The sequence below is a fragment of the Myotis daubentonii genome, chromosome 6, assembly GCF_963259705.1.
Source record: "Myotis daubentonii chromosome 6, mMyoDau2.1, whole genome shotgun sequence".
Classification (NCBI taxonomy): domain Eukaryota; kingdom Metazoa; phylum Chordata; class Mammalia; order Chiroptera; family Vespertilionidae; genus Myotis; species Myotis daubentonii.
Window position 1 is genome coordinate 57,402,528 of NC_081845.1, and position 17,184 is coordinate 57,419,711.

The 17,184-nt window shown below is 38.2% G+C and overlaps 1 protein-coding gene across 8 annotated transcripts in view; it reads right to left on the reverse strand.

Annotated features, from left to right (window-relative positions):
* The window catches only part of DOP1A (DOP1 leucine zipper like protein A), a 104,249-nt gene that overhangs the window by 71,615 nt on the left and 15,450 nt on the right, over positions 1–17,184 (reverse strand). For 7 of the 8 annotated variants that reach the window (XR_009453463.1, XM_059701088.1, XM_059701083.1 and 4 more), the window contains exons 2-5: positions 13,094–13,113; positions 12,591–12,782; positions 10,694–10,875; positions 1,151–1,321 (exon numbers count right to left, since the gene is read on the reverse strand). Coding sequence is in view for 7 of the 8 variants with exons in the window: in XM_059701088.1 (XP_059557071.1) it covers positions 1,151–1,321; positions 10,694–10,875; positions 12,591–12,728 (491 nt within the window). In the remaining variant the exon portion in view is untranslated. The remainder of the gene's footprint in view (positions 1–1,150; positions 1,322–10,693; positions 10,876–12,590; positions 12,783–13,093; positions 13,114–17,184) is intronic. The other variant, XM_059701084.1, reaches the window with a different exon arrangement.

Here is a 17,184-nt window from a genome sequence, read left to right on the forward strand (position 1 = left end):
AGAAAATAAGCTTTGGGGACAAAATTAATTTTTCTCAAAGCAGCCTATAAATATTATCCAATATTTTCAGGATTAGATTCTTACTGTATTATGGGAGCAGATGAAATACAATAAAATGGAGTAGTAGGTAATTATACTAAAATAAATTATTTAAATTTAAAAATTAAGTCTACTTATAAAATAAGTCTGACATTTTCTATTTTTGCCATCTCAACTCGTAAGTCCCCTTTTCGGTAAGAATAATAAGATATTAAAGATACTTAATGCCATCATGCATTGTCTACAACTATTAACTTCCCTAGAAATGATAATAGGCTCCAAAAGAAATAAAATCCTTTTTTATAAATTTTTAATGTTTTTATTGATTTCAGAGAGAGAAAGGGAAAGAGAGATAGAAACATCAATGATGAGACAGAATCATTATTGATCAGCTCAGCTGCCTCCTGCATGCCCCTTACTGGGGACTTAGCCAGCAACCCAGGCATATGCCCTGACAAAGAATGGAATCATCATCTCCAGGTTCATGGGTCGATGCTCAATTAATGACCAACACTGGCTGGGCAGATAAAATAATTTTAAAGTTAAAATATCAACAGTGTTATATCAACAGCTAGTAAAACAGCACTTCACTTGGAGCTAGGATATTTTCCAGCACTAACAATTTAAAAACTGTTGGCATTGGCCCAATTTCCCATTTTAAAAATTAATCTAAACGTCCTACCTACTGTATTTTTATTTTAAATTGTGGGCTACAATTTTTTGAGTGACTTATATATGCTAGGCTGTAGACTAAATGATTTCATTATTACAATAACACATTGAAATAAGTATTATGCTTGTTTTATAGATAAGGAAATTGAAAAAAGTTCAGAAATGTTTAAAAAAGCTTTCCTGAGCTCACACAGTATCTGTGGAGCCAGGATTTGAACCTAATTCATTTATCTCCCAAGTGTGTGCTCTTATCACCTAGCTTTATTTCCAGTGTGATACACATACCAGATAATTACAATAATTTTTTTGCTACAGAAACTCCAGGTGGTATACTGAAGGATCTAGAAGAGTTAATTTTTGTGATGTTAAAACATTACTGATTTAAGGATGCTTGCTGACAAATCTATGACTTCGATTACTTAGCTGCATACCATCTTACCTCTCATAGTACTCTGATCCTTCTTCTAAGCCAGGAAGAATACCAGTTAGCAATCCTTGTAGACCAGGCTTCAGTGTTTTACCCAAAGGCAGGTAATATATCTCATACAAACTTAGCAATGTTGGTTTCACAGACATGGCAGCATTTGCAAGAAGAGGAAATAATCCAGAACTGTTTAAAAATATAAAACCATTAGCAACTATATGCCAACAAACTAGACACACTAGAAGAAATGGAAAAATTATTAGAAACATACAAAGTATTAAGACTGATTCAGGAAGAAATACCAAGTCTGAATAGACCAATTACTAGTAAGGAGATTGAATCAGTAATTAAAAAAAACACAAAACTCCCAACAAAGAAAAGCCCAGGACCAAATGACTTCACTGGTGAATCTTAGCAAGCATTTAAAAAATCATTAGTGAAAATCCTTCCAAAAAATATCAAAGAAGAGAAAACACTCCCAAACTCATTTTCTGAGGCCAAACCAAAGCCAGAAAAGGACACTGGCAGAGAAGAAAACTATGAACAAATATCCTGATGAATATGGTACAAAAATGCTCAATAAAATACTAGCAAACTGAGTTCACCAGCACATTAAAAGGATTATTCACCATGATCAAGGGGGATCTATACCTGGGATACAAGGATATTTCAACATATGCCAAAACAAACAAACAAGCAAAAAAAAAACCAATGCAATACATCACATTAATAGAATTAAAGAAAAACATCATATATTCTTCTCAATAAACACAGAAAAAACATTTGACAAAATTCAACATCCATTCATTATAATATTTATAGTATCAAAGAACTGAATAACTTAACAAATAACATTTCTTTAGATCAGCTGTTCTCAACCTGTGGGTAGCGACCCCTTTGGGGGTCAAACGACCCTTTCGCAGGGGTCGCCTAAGACCATCAGAAAACACATATATAATTACATATTGTTTTTGTGATGAATCACTATGCTTTAATTATGTTCAATTTGTAACAATGAGAATACACCCTGCATATCAGATATTTACTGTTATTCATAACAGTAGCAAAATTACAGTTATGAAGTAGCAATGAAAATAATTTTATGGTTGGGGTCACCACAACATGAGGAACTGTATTAAAGGGTCTCAGCATTAGGAAGGTTGAGAACCACTGCTTTAGATTATTCATTCAGGATCTATTACCTGTCACATAGTTTTTAAGGTGTTGAGGCTATAACAACTCATAAATTATATGAAGAAATTCCTGCCCTAGCTGGTTTTGCTCAGTGGATAAAGCATCAGTCTGTGGACTAAACAGTCCCAGGTTTGATTCTAGTCAAGGGCATATGCCTGGGTTGGGGGGCTTGATCCCCAGTAGGGGCGTGCAGGAGGCAGCTGATCAATGATTCGCTCTCATCATTGATGTTTCTATCTCTCCCTCTCCCTTCCTCTCTGAAATCAATAAAAATATTTTTTTAAAAATTCCTGCCCCAGGTCAACCGAAGGACTTGTATGAATGCATATAGGCATAAACAATGGACATAAGACACTGGGGGGTAGGGGGAGCCGGGGGAATATTAAAGGGGGGGAAAAGAAGGAGACATATATAATACTCTTCATAATAATTTAAGCAATAAAAAAAGTAAAAAATAAAATAAAATAATAATAAAAAAATGCCCGCCCCATAACCCTCATAAAACTTATTTTCAAGGAACTAAGGTAGAATATATACAGTAACCCAACAATATATAACTCAGATGGTGATAAATGTCACAGAGATAAAAAAAAAAAGGCAGAGGAGGAAAAGTAGGGGCACATATTGCAATTTTAAACACAGTATTCAGAGAAGACTTATCTGAGCAGAAATTAAAGAAAGAGAAAACATATTCATGGTAAAGTGAACCAGCAAAGCTAAAAGTTTATTTTTCAAAAAACTAATAAAATTGGTAAACTCATAAGACTAATCAAAGTGAAAAAAAAAGATTAAAGTCACTAATGCCAAGAGTGAAAGAGACACCACTATAGATCATATATATTGCAAAGATCACAATCCTATATAACAAAAGGCTAATATGCAAATCGACCGAACAGCAGAATGACTGGTCACTATGACGTGCACTGATCACCAGGGGGCAAACGCTCAACACAGGAGCTGCCCCCTGGTGGTCAGTGCATTCCCACAGGGGAAGCACTGCTCAGCCAGAAGGGTGGCCTCCACGGCAGCACTAAGGACCCCCAGGGGGATGTCCGACTGCCAGCTTAGGCTCGCTCCCTGGGGTGAGCGGGCCTAAGCTGAGCGTCGGACATCCCCCGAGGGCTTCCAGACTGCGAGAGGGAGCAGGCTGAGCTGAGGGACCCCACCCCCCCAGTGCATGAATGTCATGCACCTGGCCTCTAGTAGTATATAATGAACAACTTCAGGGAGACAGATCTTAACATTTAGATAAAATGGGCAAATTTCTAGAAAAAAAAACTGATGTAAGTAAAAACTTTAAATAGTTCTATACCTACTAAAGAAATTAAATCTTTAACTATAAACTCTCCTACAAAGATAAAGTCCAAATGTCTTCAATGAGGAAATCATCCAAATATTTAAGAAACTGTATCTTATAAAACTTCCAGAAAATGGAAAAAAATTTCCAACTTAACATCAACCCAGATAAAAATATTAAACCAGTCACTCTTTAGTGAACATAGATTCAAGACAACTAAAAAAAAAGGCAAAATAAATCTAGTGACATAAAGATTACAAATCATAAGCAAACTACACATATTCCAGAAATGAGAGGTACATTAAAACTTTAAAAATATTGAACACTTTCTACCTAAGGTGGAGGACATGAGAATGATGTTCATCATTACCACTTCTCTTTAACACTGTACTAGAGTTCCCAGTCAGTTCAGTAAGACAAGCAAATATCTTAAAAATGGACTATAAGTAATAAAACTCATTATTATAATATGACTATATATACTGAAAACCCCAAAGAGTCTAAAAACTATTAGAAAAAATAGGTGAATTTCGCAAAGTTGCTGGATACAAAGTCAATATAGAAAAATCATTGTATTTCTAAATTTTAGCAATAATATCCAAGGCAAAGATTCCTTAAACAAATAGACTACATATAAAAGAAAAGGTTGATAAACTAGATTTCATTAAAATTAAGAACCTTCTTCAAAAAAGAGCATTAAGAAATGTTGATTCTTCAAAGATGTCATTTAGAGAGTGAAAAGACAAGCCACAGACTTTGGGGATAAATACATAAATATAGATATCTATAATAATAAAAGCGCAATATGCTTTAGACCATACAGCCGAACGACCTTCCAGATGTCAATCCTGATGTCCTTCCGGACAAAGCTGCGGCGGCGGGGGCCAAGGCAGTTAGGGGCAATCAGGCAGGCTGGCAGAGGGGTTAGGGGTGATCAGGTAGGCAGGCAAGTGGTTAGGGATGATCAGACAGGCAGGCGAGCAATTAGGAGCGAACAGGCAGGCAGGTGAGTGGTTAGGGGCATCAGGCAGCCAGGCAGAGTAGTTAGGGGCGATCACGAAGGCAGGAGAGCAGTTAGGGGCAATGAGGCAGGCAGAGTGGTTTAGGGGCAATGAGGCAGGCAGGCAAGTGGTTAGTGGCAATGAGGCAGGCAGAGTGGTTAGGGGTGATCAGGCAGGGAGGCAGGCAGGTGAGTGGTTAGGAGCCAGCAGTCCCAGATTGCAAGAGGGATGTCCGACTGCCAGTTTTCCTGTGGGATCAGGCCTAAACCAGCAGTCGGACATCCCCCGTGTGGTCCCGGATTGCGAGAGGATGCAGGCTGGGCTGAAGGACCCCCTCCCCCCAATGCATGAATTTCGTGCACCGGGCCTCCAGTATAGATATAAACAGAAACAGAAAAAGAGAGGGACAAAGAGGAATATACATAGATAGCTGGAGAGGTAGAGATTTTGATTAGAAAAGGATAGGAGGAAATTTTCTGGTGACAGAAATGTCTTATCTTGCTTTAAGTGGTAGCTACACAATTGACTACATTTGACAAAACTTATCAAAGTGAACACTTATGATCGTCCATTTTATTGTATGTAAATTACAGCAACAATTTAAAAAAAGAGAAAAAGAATTAATGATATAGATAGCAATATAAGTTGCTCCCAACTTCAGTCCCTATCACAAGAGAACAAACTACCAACTATCCATAGACAAGATACATTGTGAAAATCCCAGGATATGGGGTGAGGATGAAGCACCACCTCTGGACCACAAAGACTGAGAAGGACCGCATTGAAAGGGTAAGAGGAATGGTTACACTCTGACTGTACTGCCCTCCCCAGGTTGGCACAGTACCACACTCTTGCCCTACAGTTTCTCTAGTGAGAAAAAGCCCAGGGTAGACATCCAGCACCCTCAGGACTGTGGAATGCTTCTCAGTAGGTCCAGTTGGGTCTCACCTCACAGGGATCACAGGGGGAACATATGAAGATCAGATTGAATAAACTGGATTGGATAACACTATAGACCCACTGGATCTAATATACATTTATAGAACATTCCATCCAATAGCAGCAGAATACAGATTCTTCTCAAGTGCACCTGAAACATTTTGAAGAATAGATCACAAAAGAAGTATCAACAAATTCAAGAACATAGAAATTATATCAAGTATCTTTTCTAACCACAATAGTATGAAACTACACCTCATTAACATAAGAAAATTCACAAATACACAGAAATTAAACAACACATTCCTTAAACACCTAGGGGTTAAAGAAGAAATCAAAAGGGAAATAAAAAATACCTAGACACAAATAAAAATGGAAGCACAACATATCCAAACTTATGGAGACACAGTCATAAGAGTGAAGTTTATAGTGATAAATACATATATCAAGAAAAATGAAAGACATCAAATAAAGCACCCTAACTTTATACCCCTAGGAGGTAGAAAAAAAAAAAGAACAAGGTAAGCTCAAAACTAGCAGAAGAAAGAAAATAAATATTAGAGCAGAAATAAATGAAATAGAGGAAATAAATAGAACAATAGAAAAGATTAATAAAATAGTTACTTCTTTCAAAAACAATTAACAAAATTGACAATACCTGAACTGCATTAATCTCATTAAGACAGAATGAAAAAGAGCCCAAATAAATAAAATTATAAATGAAAGAGGAGACATTACACCTGATATCACAGAAATAAAGGATCATAAGAAACTGCTATAAAAAATTATATGCAAAAAATTAGATAACCTAGAATGGATGAATTCCTAAAAATATAAAACCTACCAAGATTAAACCTTGAAGAAATAAAAAATCTAAACAGAGCAATAAAAAGGAAATTGGGAGACTGAATCAATAATCAAAAACCTCCCAACAAGGGAAAGCCTTGTGAAATTCTTCCCAAACACTGAAGAGGAGGGAACATTCTCCAGCTCATTTTAGGAGGCCAGCATTACCTTGATACTAAAACCAGATAAGAACACTAAAAGGAAAAAAAAAAAAAAAAAAAAGAACACTAAAAGGAAAATTATAGGCCAATATCATACACCATGAATTTACACCAGTACCAGGTGAGATTTATCCCTAGGATTCAAGAATGGTTCGACTTATGCAATTCAACAATTCTGTAAGTGTGATACATCACATTACTAGAATGAAAGATAAATATAATATGATCTCAATAGATACAGAAAAGTAGTTGATAAAACTCAATTATCTACTCATGATAAAAACTATAAAATATTGAGTACAGAAGAACATACTTCTATATAATAAAGGTCATAAATAACAATTCCACAGATAACATTATACAATGATGAAAGGTTGAAAGCTTTTCTCTATCAGGAACAAGAAAGCAAGGGTGCCCACTTTCACTATTCCTATTCAACACAGCCCACTATTGAAACTAGTACTGAAAACAGAGTACTCCTAGCCAGAGCAATCAGGCAAGTAAAGGAAAACAAAGGCATCCAAACTGGAAAGGATGAAGTAAAATTGTCTTTATTCACGGATGACATAATTTTATATAGAATATTCTAAAGACTCCATCAAAACTATTAGAACTAATTTTTTAAAAATCAATGTACAAAATTAATAGTGTTTAGCCCTAGCCGGTTTGACATAGTGGTCAGAGCACTGGCCCTCAGACCAGAGGGTCATGGGTACATCAAGGGCATGTACCTCAGTTGCAGGTTCAATCCCTGGCCCTGGTTGGGGAAAGGACAGAAGGCAACCGTCTCTGTGTCTCTTTCACATTAATGTTTCTCTCTCCCTTCTACTCTCTCTCTCTCTGAAGATCAATGGAAAATATCCTTGGGTGAGCATGAAAAAAAAATCAGTAGTGTTTCTATACACTAAAACTGAATTTTATGAAAAATAAACAACCCCATATACAATAGAATAAAAAACTAAGACATTAATGAAAAAAACTGAAGCCACAAATAAGCAGAAAGATATCCCATGTCCATAAATAGAAGTTATTAAAATATCCATAGTACCAAAAGATTCAATGAAGTTCCTATCAAGATTTCAAAGGCATTTTTTACAGAAAAACTTTAAAAAATTCTAAAATTCATTTGGAACCACATAAGACCCTGAATAGTCAAAGAAATCCTGAGAAAGAAGAACAAAGCTAAATGCATCATACTTTCTAATTTCTGATATTACAAAGCTATAGTAATCGAAACAGTATCATCTATATATATAAAAGCCTAAGTGAACATTAAGACTGAACGACCAGAACGACCAGTTGACCAATCGCTATGATGCACACTGACCACCAGGGGGCAGACGCTCAATGCAAGAGCTGCCCCCTGGTGGTCAGTGCGCTCCCACAGCAAACCTCCTGCAGCCACCTCCCCCTGGCCGGCCGACCCCCTCCCGTGGTACTTCCCCCTGGCCAGCTGCACCCCCCAGAGTCCCTCCCCCACGGCCAGCCAGCCAACCTTCTGAGGTCCCTCCCCCCAGCAGCTGGCCCCCCAATAGGCCTCAATCACGGCCAGGCCAAGGGACCCCACTAATTCGTGCACCAGGCCTCTAGTATTAGCATAAACACACATATGTAACTATGCAAGGGGATGAATGTGTTAACTAAACGTACTATGGTATAAAGATGGGGAAGCACAAAATATTTTACAAATACATGAAAAAAGAGAAAGAATTAGTAACCTGGAAGCTAGGTAAGTGGAAATTACCCAGAATGCATTAGAGAGAGAAAAGTTTGAAAATAGCAAAGAAGGTTTAAGAGATGCGGGAGCCAGAGTGAGAAGATCTAACATATGTTTAATCATATTTCCAAAAAATGGAAGAGAGAATAAAGGCAAATTTTCTCTCAAAGAGATTCCAGAAGTGATTAAAAGCATTAGTCCATAGATTTAAAAATCCCAATAAACCCCAACCAGGATAAATAAAAAGATACCTGAATACATCATAGTAAAACTACAAAGATGTAGAGGCAGAGCTATTTCAGGAGGGGTAATTAGGCAAGTCTTCTCTGAGGAGTTGATATTTAATCAGAGACCTCTATTAGAATATTTAGGGTAAGGGAAAAGCAAAGAAAATGAGGAAGAATAAGCAAAGAGATCTGTGTCACCAGAATGGAATAAACTGGGGAGAAAGTGGTAGGGGTTGAAGGTCATTGACAGGGCCAGGGCCAGACTATATAAAGCCATAGAAGCCATGGTAATGATTTTGAATTTTGTTTTTAAGTATGACAGAAGTCAGTGAAGGTTTTTAGCAGTGGAATGACAATATTTAATATACTAAAAAGTTTACTCTGCTATTGTGTGGAGAAAAGGGTATATATAAGAGGATAAGAACAGATGTGTAAATGTTATGAGGCCAGTGATAAAAATCAGGCTAGATATGATGCTTATTTAGAGTGGATGCTGCTAGTGAAAGTAGAGAGAAATAAATTTGCGACATATATCAGAATAATAGCTAACATTTATTGAACTAATGTTGCACATTGTTCTAAACACTTTGAATATATTAACTCTCTTAATTCTATTAACCTATAAAATTGGTCACTTTACGGATGAAAACACACACACACAGAGGTGAAGAAAATGGTCCCATGTCACAGAACGAGTTATTGGTAAAGGTAAGCAGTCTTGACTACACTGCCTCTGCTCTTAACCACTATGAAACAGAACTGGTAGTGACAGAATGTGCATGGGAAGGAGGAGGATATGTAAAATAAGATATCAAGTGGAACTTTCATATTTCAGGCTTGTGTAAATGGATTGACATGGTGCACTGCAGAAGGCCTGGGTTTATAACAGAAGAAGATGAGATTGGTTTGGAACAGGCTGAGCTTCAATTGTCCTTTTTAAAAAATTATTTATTGGGGTGACAATGGTTAATAAAAGTATATAGGTTTCAAGTGTGCAATTCTATGATATATCATCAGTATATTGCACTGTGTATTTATCACCCAAAGTCACCATATATTTGACCCCCCTTTACCTTTTACTGACGCTCAACCTCCCTTCCCCTCTGGTAACCACCATACTGTTGTCTGTGTCTATGAGTTCTGGTTTGTCTGTTCATTTGTTACTTTTAGTTTTATATTCCACACATGAGTGAACCATAGATTCTTGACTTTTCCTATTTGATTTATATGACCCAGCAACACCTTGATAGATGAATGAATAAAAAAGATATGGCATACACACACACACACACACACACACACAGATATATATATATATATACATATATATATATATATATATATATATATATATATGTATTACGCAGCCCATAAGAAAAGATGAAATACTGCCATTTGTGACAATATGAATAAATTTTGAGAATATCATGCTAAGCAAAATAAATCAATTGCACATTAAAGATAAATCATGGGAATGGATAAACCTGCCCAAGAGGTAAATATAAAGTGAAATCATAAGGCACAGGACTAAGCAAGCCCTAAGAAACTCCATATGTAGATAACAGGGAAAGAAGAGAAGGCAAGTGATCAAGTGGCTAAACTGGAGAACATGGTATCACAGAAGCCAAGAGAAAAGAATACTTCAAGTAAAGAATGTTGAAAGTTACTGAGAGATCAAGGTATCCTATTTTTTCTGAAGATAGTTCTCAAGTTTAAAAAGGTAGAGAATACTGTAGTCTCAATAATTTTGAATGAAAACTTCATAAATGACCTCTATGAAAAAAATTACTTATTAAGGAATATTCTAAATTTCTCTGAATCATTTAACTATCAAAATATTTAGGATACATATCGGAGGCCCTGGCCAGATAGCTCAGTTGGTTAGAGCATTGTCCTGATATGCCAAGGTTTAAGGTTGGATCCCTGGTCAGGGCACATATAAGAAGCAACTAGTGAATGCACAGATAAGTGGAACAACCAACTGATATTTCCTTCTCTCTCTCTCTCTCCCGCTCCCTCTCACCCCACCCCTTCTTCTCTACCTCTAAAAAATTTTTAAAAGTCCATCTCTGAAAACCTCCATCAAGGAATTTTCAATTTTTTAGCTTTTACTACAAAAAGCATAGTTTAAAAATATTTTTATTTACATGTAAATAGATGGTAAAATTATTCTTACCTATATAAAAAAAGATCTTTGGCAAGTCGCTTAGGTCCAATGATTTTGAAGATAATTTCATACGTTTCAAGTGCCTTGCGATGAACTCCACCTGGTAATGCTGGATGCAGACACTGAGCTAGGCGTTTCCCTATAGTCAGCTTTTTGGGCACCACTTGGTACTTTGCATTATTCTGTAAAACCTTGAAGAAAACATTTTAATTCAGTTGAGAAAAAGTATTACATCTCATGTTATTTCCACTTTCTAACACACTATTATCAAAAATCCTTACAGAACTTATTTATACTTCAAAAAATTAGAGAGAAGACCAAAGAACTTTTAGTTTTGTCAGTTATATCAAGGTATATTATATTTGAAATTAAAACTGAAAATTGAAACAAATATTTAATGTGCTTTTAAGACTTCATTGCATGTTAAGTAACATTTTTATTAAAAATAACTATATTTCCAAAAACATTCAGAAGAGAGGCATTGTTTTATATTTTTTGTAAAACATTAATGTTAATCAGCCTTTCATCTATTTTTGATGTAGTTTGAAATATATAGAGAATATTGGACTTCAACATAGATATATAGTTGGAAGAGGGACAACCACTAGTTTAGTGTATCATATTACAGCAAGTAATTGTAATATTTACAATAATTTCCACAATCCTGAATTGCTTTTAAACATAGTTCCTAGTAAGTCTTCAGAAAGAGAATCTTTAGACCAAAAGGGAACCTAACTACCTTTAAGCAAACTGGTACTTAGTTGCAATTGGCACACTGAAAATGTAAGATTTTCTTTTTAAGATATCAAGGTAAGAGTATCAGGTGGAAAACTAGTGTTCTTGGTGTATATTTTAAGATAAATTTCTTTCCTAATAACTCTATGCTAAGCTATTTGATGTTAAAATTGTTACTGGGCCCAACCCGGGTCACTCAGTTGATTGGAGCTTCATCCCTTAGACAAAAAAAGAAAAAAGAAGAAGAAAAAAAAAGGTCGTGAGTTCAATTCCCAGTTAGGGCATATACCTCGGTTGCCAATTCCATGGACTGGGTGCGTAGGGATCAATGATTCTCTTTCATATCGATTTTTTTCTCTTTCTCTCTCTTTCTACCCCCCCCCCCCCAATTTTCCTCTCTCTCTAAAATCAATAAAAACATATCCTCAGGTAAAGATTAAAAATAAAAATAAAAATAATTGTTATTGAAAGAGCTTTCCTTTTCTATCTCCTCCCCTGATCCATTTAATATTTAGAAGTATTCCTATTTAATGACAACTGTTTTTTTAAGTCCAAAAAAATAAGAAACTATGGGTGTAAGGTGATAAAAAATTTAATTTTAAAAAAAGGTCAAAAATCTAAAACTATGAGTTGATCAATGATACCACCATAATTATCGTGGATAAAAACCACACAAATCAAGAAAGATTATTCAAGGCCAAGCTACAAATGACTGCTTGTCACTTTTGTAAAAAATACTGTACTGACTATAACTAAGGCTTGCCTATATACAAAATATTTCCTTACTGCTACATACCATTTGGAAAAACATATTACTTACTGCTTTCCGTATGCAGGTTTCCACTTTGTTGCCAGGAACTCTACAACCATATTAGATGCTCAATTACAGAAATATATTAGCCTTCATGGTTAGGATATTTGATTCTTAGTATTGTATTTTTATAGGTAATGATAATAACTGTAACTTTCAAGCACTGTTGTTTTGGTCTTAGAAATATGCCTGACTACATAGTCATGCAACTGTAAAAAGTAAAATAGCAGTAACAAAAGTAATTCTGAGGTTATGTTTTCAAATTTCTACTTCAAGATTTAGAGAAATCTAATAAGTACCAGTACAGACACAGATTTCTGTTTTCTATTACTTTTTATGAAATGCATAAGACTGACATACCTTATTAAGTTTTCCAAGTGCGGATATCAAATCTGCCCATTCACTGGAATATTCAAAATTCTTCAGTGCTTTGTCAATTGCAGCTACATAGTTTCTATATTTGGAGTCACTCAATAACTCCAGCTCTTCTGTGTTCATCCTCCCACAGTGTCCCACTAGAGGCCAGTTCCAAAATCATGTAAAAATCATTACCTACAAAAGAATTTTGCAGGTGGAACTAAAGTAAAGTATTAAAATGGGTTCAGATGAAGTTAATATCTAACTGTAAAATGTTTCTTAAATTAGAAGTGATTAAATACTTTGGTGTCACAGTACACAGGTTCATAGAAGTATTCAAAGACAGCTTCAAAGAGAACTCACTCTGGTATCCTTCTCAGGAAATGCAAACATGGCTGAGGTTTTAGGGATATAGAAGAGCAGAAAATATTCTGCACTTTTTTAAACTTAGAAATCATGTTATTTCACAGTCATATTTGCTGAAATAACATTTCTGATATACATACCTCTTCACTTTGTTTTGATCCTAGTTAGACTGTAAACATCAAAGGACATGCAAAAAGAAAAAAGACAAAGAAAAGTAAATGACTTGGAGATCACCTTATTTTATTAAGCAATAAAATGGCAAATAGTACATAGGAACATCAGCTCTTTGAAATTAGACCTTAATTTCTTAATTTTAATAAAACTGACAAGTACATGCAGTGGTTTAAAATATATTCACAAATTCTTTGATACTACTTTCAATAAGTGGAACCTAATCCTCCAGTCCTTGGGGCTGAACTCTGTAACTCAATTCTAAGGAAAATAATCAGTTTTCTAAGGAAAGTAATCAGTCTTAGCCATTATACATCGTCATTTCTGCCTATTTCATAAAAGCACTCCAGCTCCATTCTCTCCCTCTCCCTTCCCCATCTTTAGCTCTGGGAAAGCCAACCACCAAGTCATGAGGGCGTTTCTAAGAGCCCTATGGAGGAGTCCCTGCGGTGAGGAACTGAGGTTTTCTGCCAACAGCCAAGAGAACGAGCCATTTTAGAAGCAGATCCTCCGTCCCCAGGCAAGCTTTGATTTGACAGCAACACCAACATCTTGATTGTAACTTTGTGAGAACCTAAGCCAGACTACATAGCTAAGCCCCTCAAATCCATGACCTACAGAAAGTTTGCAGTTTTAAGCCACTGAGTTGGGGGTTGATTTGTTACACAGACTAGTAACAGGATTTAATTGAGGCTTAACTCAGAAACGAATGTGGCCTCTCCTCCAATTATTTTGGTATTCTACCTGACTTTTAACTAACTCTGCATCTTTCCCTAGAGCTGAGTTCATGGGCTGAAGGAGGGTCTAAGATTAAATGGGGGGGAGTGTAAAAACAGGCTTCTCAACAAATGATTTTGGAATAACTAGATATCCACATCTGTGAAAGAATGAAATTTACTCCATCCTCACACCTAGACAAAAATTAAATCAAAATGGATTGATGATGACTCCCTAAAAAATTAATTTAAGAAAAGGATCATAGATCTAAATGTAACAGCACTATGAAACTCTTAGAAGAAAATACAGAATTAAATCTTTTTGATCTAGGGCCAGCCAATCTTCTTAGAAATAACACTGAAAGCACTACATGCAACAAAAGAAAAAAAAGGTAACTGGACTCCCTCAAAATTAAAAACCTTTGTGCAGTGGGGCCTTGACTTACGAGTGTCCCGACTAACGAGTTTTTTTGAGATACGAGCCGTCTCTCGGCCGATTTTTTGCTTTGAGTTGCAAGCTCAAAAAAATTCGGGTTATGAGCCAGCTTCAGATATCCCACCGCTAGTTGGCGCAGCGAACGTCGCATTGATTTGACATACGAGTCATTTGAGTTATGAGCTCCGTCATGGAACGAATTAAACTCATAAGTCAAGGCCCGACTGTACTTCAAAGGACATCATCAAGAAAGTGAAAACTCAAAGAATGGGAGAACATGTATTTCTCATATTTCCAATAAGGAACTTGAAATCCTATATAATAAAAGCCTGATATGCAAATCAACCAAACAGCAAAACAACTGGTGGAACGACCGGTTGCTATGACTCACACTGACCACCAGGGGGGCAGACATTCAATGCAGGAGCTGCCCCTAGCCCACAGGCCCCAGGACAGCCAAGGTGAGTGCCAGCGGGGGGGTGGGGGGGAGGGCGCAGATCACCCTGCCAGTCACTCCACACAGGGAGGCAACCTGTGGTGGTGGCAGTGGGGGGCGGGGCTGGCGAGCAGCCAGCGCCAGGTCAGCCAAGGTAGGTGCCAGCAGGGGCCGCCCGATCACCCCACCTGTCACCCCACAGATTGGCCCTGATTGCCGGCCAGGCCTAGGGACCCTACCCATGTACAAATTTCGTGCATCAGGCTTCTAATATATATATATATATATATATATATATATATCTTAGAAGTTCATAATAGAAGGACAAATAATTTAAAAATGGGCACAGGATGTGAGTAAACATTTCTCCAAAGAATATATATATATACAAACTAGAGGCCCGGTGCACGGATTTGTGCACCACTGGGGTTCCTCAGCCTGGCCTGAGCCCTCTTGTAATCCAGGACCCCTCGGGGCATATTGGACTGCCGGATATGAGGGATGTAGTAGTGCCAGAAGCAGCAGATGGCCGGAGCGGGTGCCTGCCACCGCTGCAACTGCTTGGTAGTGCTGCCGCGAAGGTGGGAGAGGCTCACCAGCCCTGAGCCCAGCATCTGGCGCCCAACGGTCAGCTGAGCAGCACTCAGCTGTGGGAGGGCACTGACCACAAGGGGGCAGCTCCTGCATTGAGCGTCTGCCCGCTGGTGGTCAGTGCGCATCATAGGAACCGGTCAGCCGGTCATTCAGTTGTTCCGTCACTTAGCCTTTTATATAAACAGATGGTCAATAAGTATATAAAATGAGTTAACATCCTTAATCACCAGGGAAATGCAAATGAAAACCACAATTTGATACTTCACACAACTAGGATGCCTAAAATGAAAAAGACAATAACAAGTATTGGCAAAGATGCAGAGAAACTGGAACCCTACACTGCTTGTGTGAATGTAAATTAGTACAGTTGCTTTAAAAAAAATAGTCTGGCAGTTCTCAAAAGCTTAAACATAGAATTACCTTATGACTCAGCAATTCCAATATAGTATACATACATACCCAAGAGAAATGAAAACATGTCCACACAAAAACGTTTATATTAATGCTCAAAAAGGAATCCTATCTAATAAAAGACAAATAGGGTAATTAACCGTACCTCCAATACGCTTCCCATGGGCTAATCAGGGTGATAGGCAAATTAACTGCCAACCAAGATGGCGGCCAGCAGCCACGCAGCTGAAGCGAACATGAGGCTTGCTTGCTCCAGTGATGGAGGAAGCCAAGGTTCCCCACCTGCCATGGCCGGCTCTGAGCCTGAAAGCAACAGCTCTGAAAGCAACTATGTTTCAATTATAGAAGCTAAACAAACCCCAGATACCTGCTTTCAGCCAGCCAAGGTCTCAGAGCTGGAGCTGCAAGTGTTTCAATTATAGAAGCCAAACAAACCCTAGATACCTGCTTTCAGCAGCCGAGGCCTAAAGCTGGAGCCCAGCCTCAGAGCTGGAGCTGGCTCTCAGCTCCAGTGACAGCCATAGAAGGTAAATAAATCCCAGAATAAAAAAAGAAAAAGAAAAAAAGGAGCAGTTGGGAGCTTCAGTCGCCCACCAGCCTGAAAACAGCCCTCAGCCCCTTACCCAGACTGGCCAGGCACCCCAGTGGGGACCCCCACCCTGAAGGGGGTGCAACCAGATGCAAACAGCCATCATCCCCTCATCCAGGCTGGCCAGGCACCCAAGCGGGACCCCCACCCTGATCCAGGACACCCTTCAGGGAAAACCAGCCGGCCCCTACCCGTGCACAAGGCCTCTATCCTATATAGTAAAAGGGTAATATGCAAACTGACCCTAACAGCAGAAAGACTGGGAATGACTGGTCACTATGACACACACTGATCACCAGGGGGCAGACGCTCAATGCAGGAGCTGCCCTCTGGTGGTCAGGGCACTCTCACATGGGGAGCTCTGCTCAGCCACAAGCGAGGCTGATGGCTGCCAGTACAGCGGTGGTGGTGGGAGCCTCTCCTGCCTCCTCAGCAGCCCTGAGGATGTCCGACTGCAGTTTAGGCCTGCTCCCAGCTGGCAAGTGGACATCCCCCAAGGGCTGCCGGGCTGCCAGAGGGATGTCTGACTGCCAGCTTAGTCCCAATCCCCCGGGGAGCAGGCCTAAGCCAGCAGGTGGTCATCCCCTGAGGGGTCCCAGACTGCGAGAGAGCACAGGCCGGGCTGAGGAACCGCCCACCCCACCCCCCGAGTGCACAAATTTTTGTGCACCGGGCCTCTAGTTATTCATAATTGCCAAAAAAAGGAAACAACCCAAATATCCATCAATTGATGTGTGGATTAATAGAATACACAATGGAATATTCTTCAACCATAAGAACAGAATGAAGTACTGATGCTACAACATGGATGAACCCTGAACACCTGCTAAGTAAAGGAAATGATTCACAGAAAACATATATTATTCTATTAATATGAA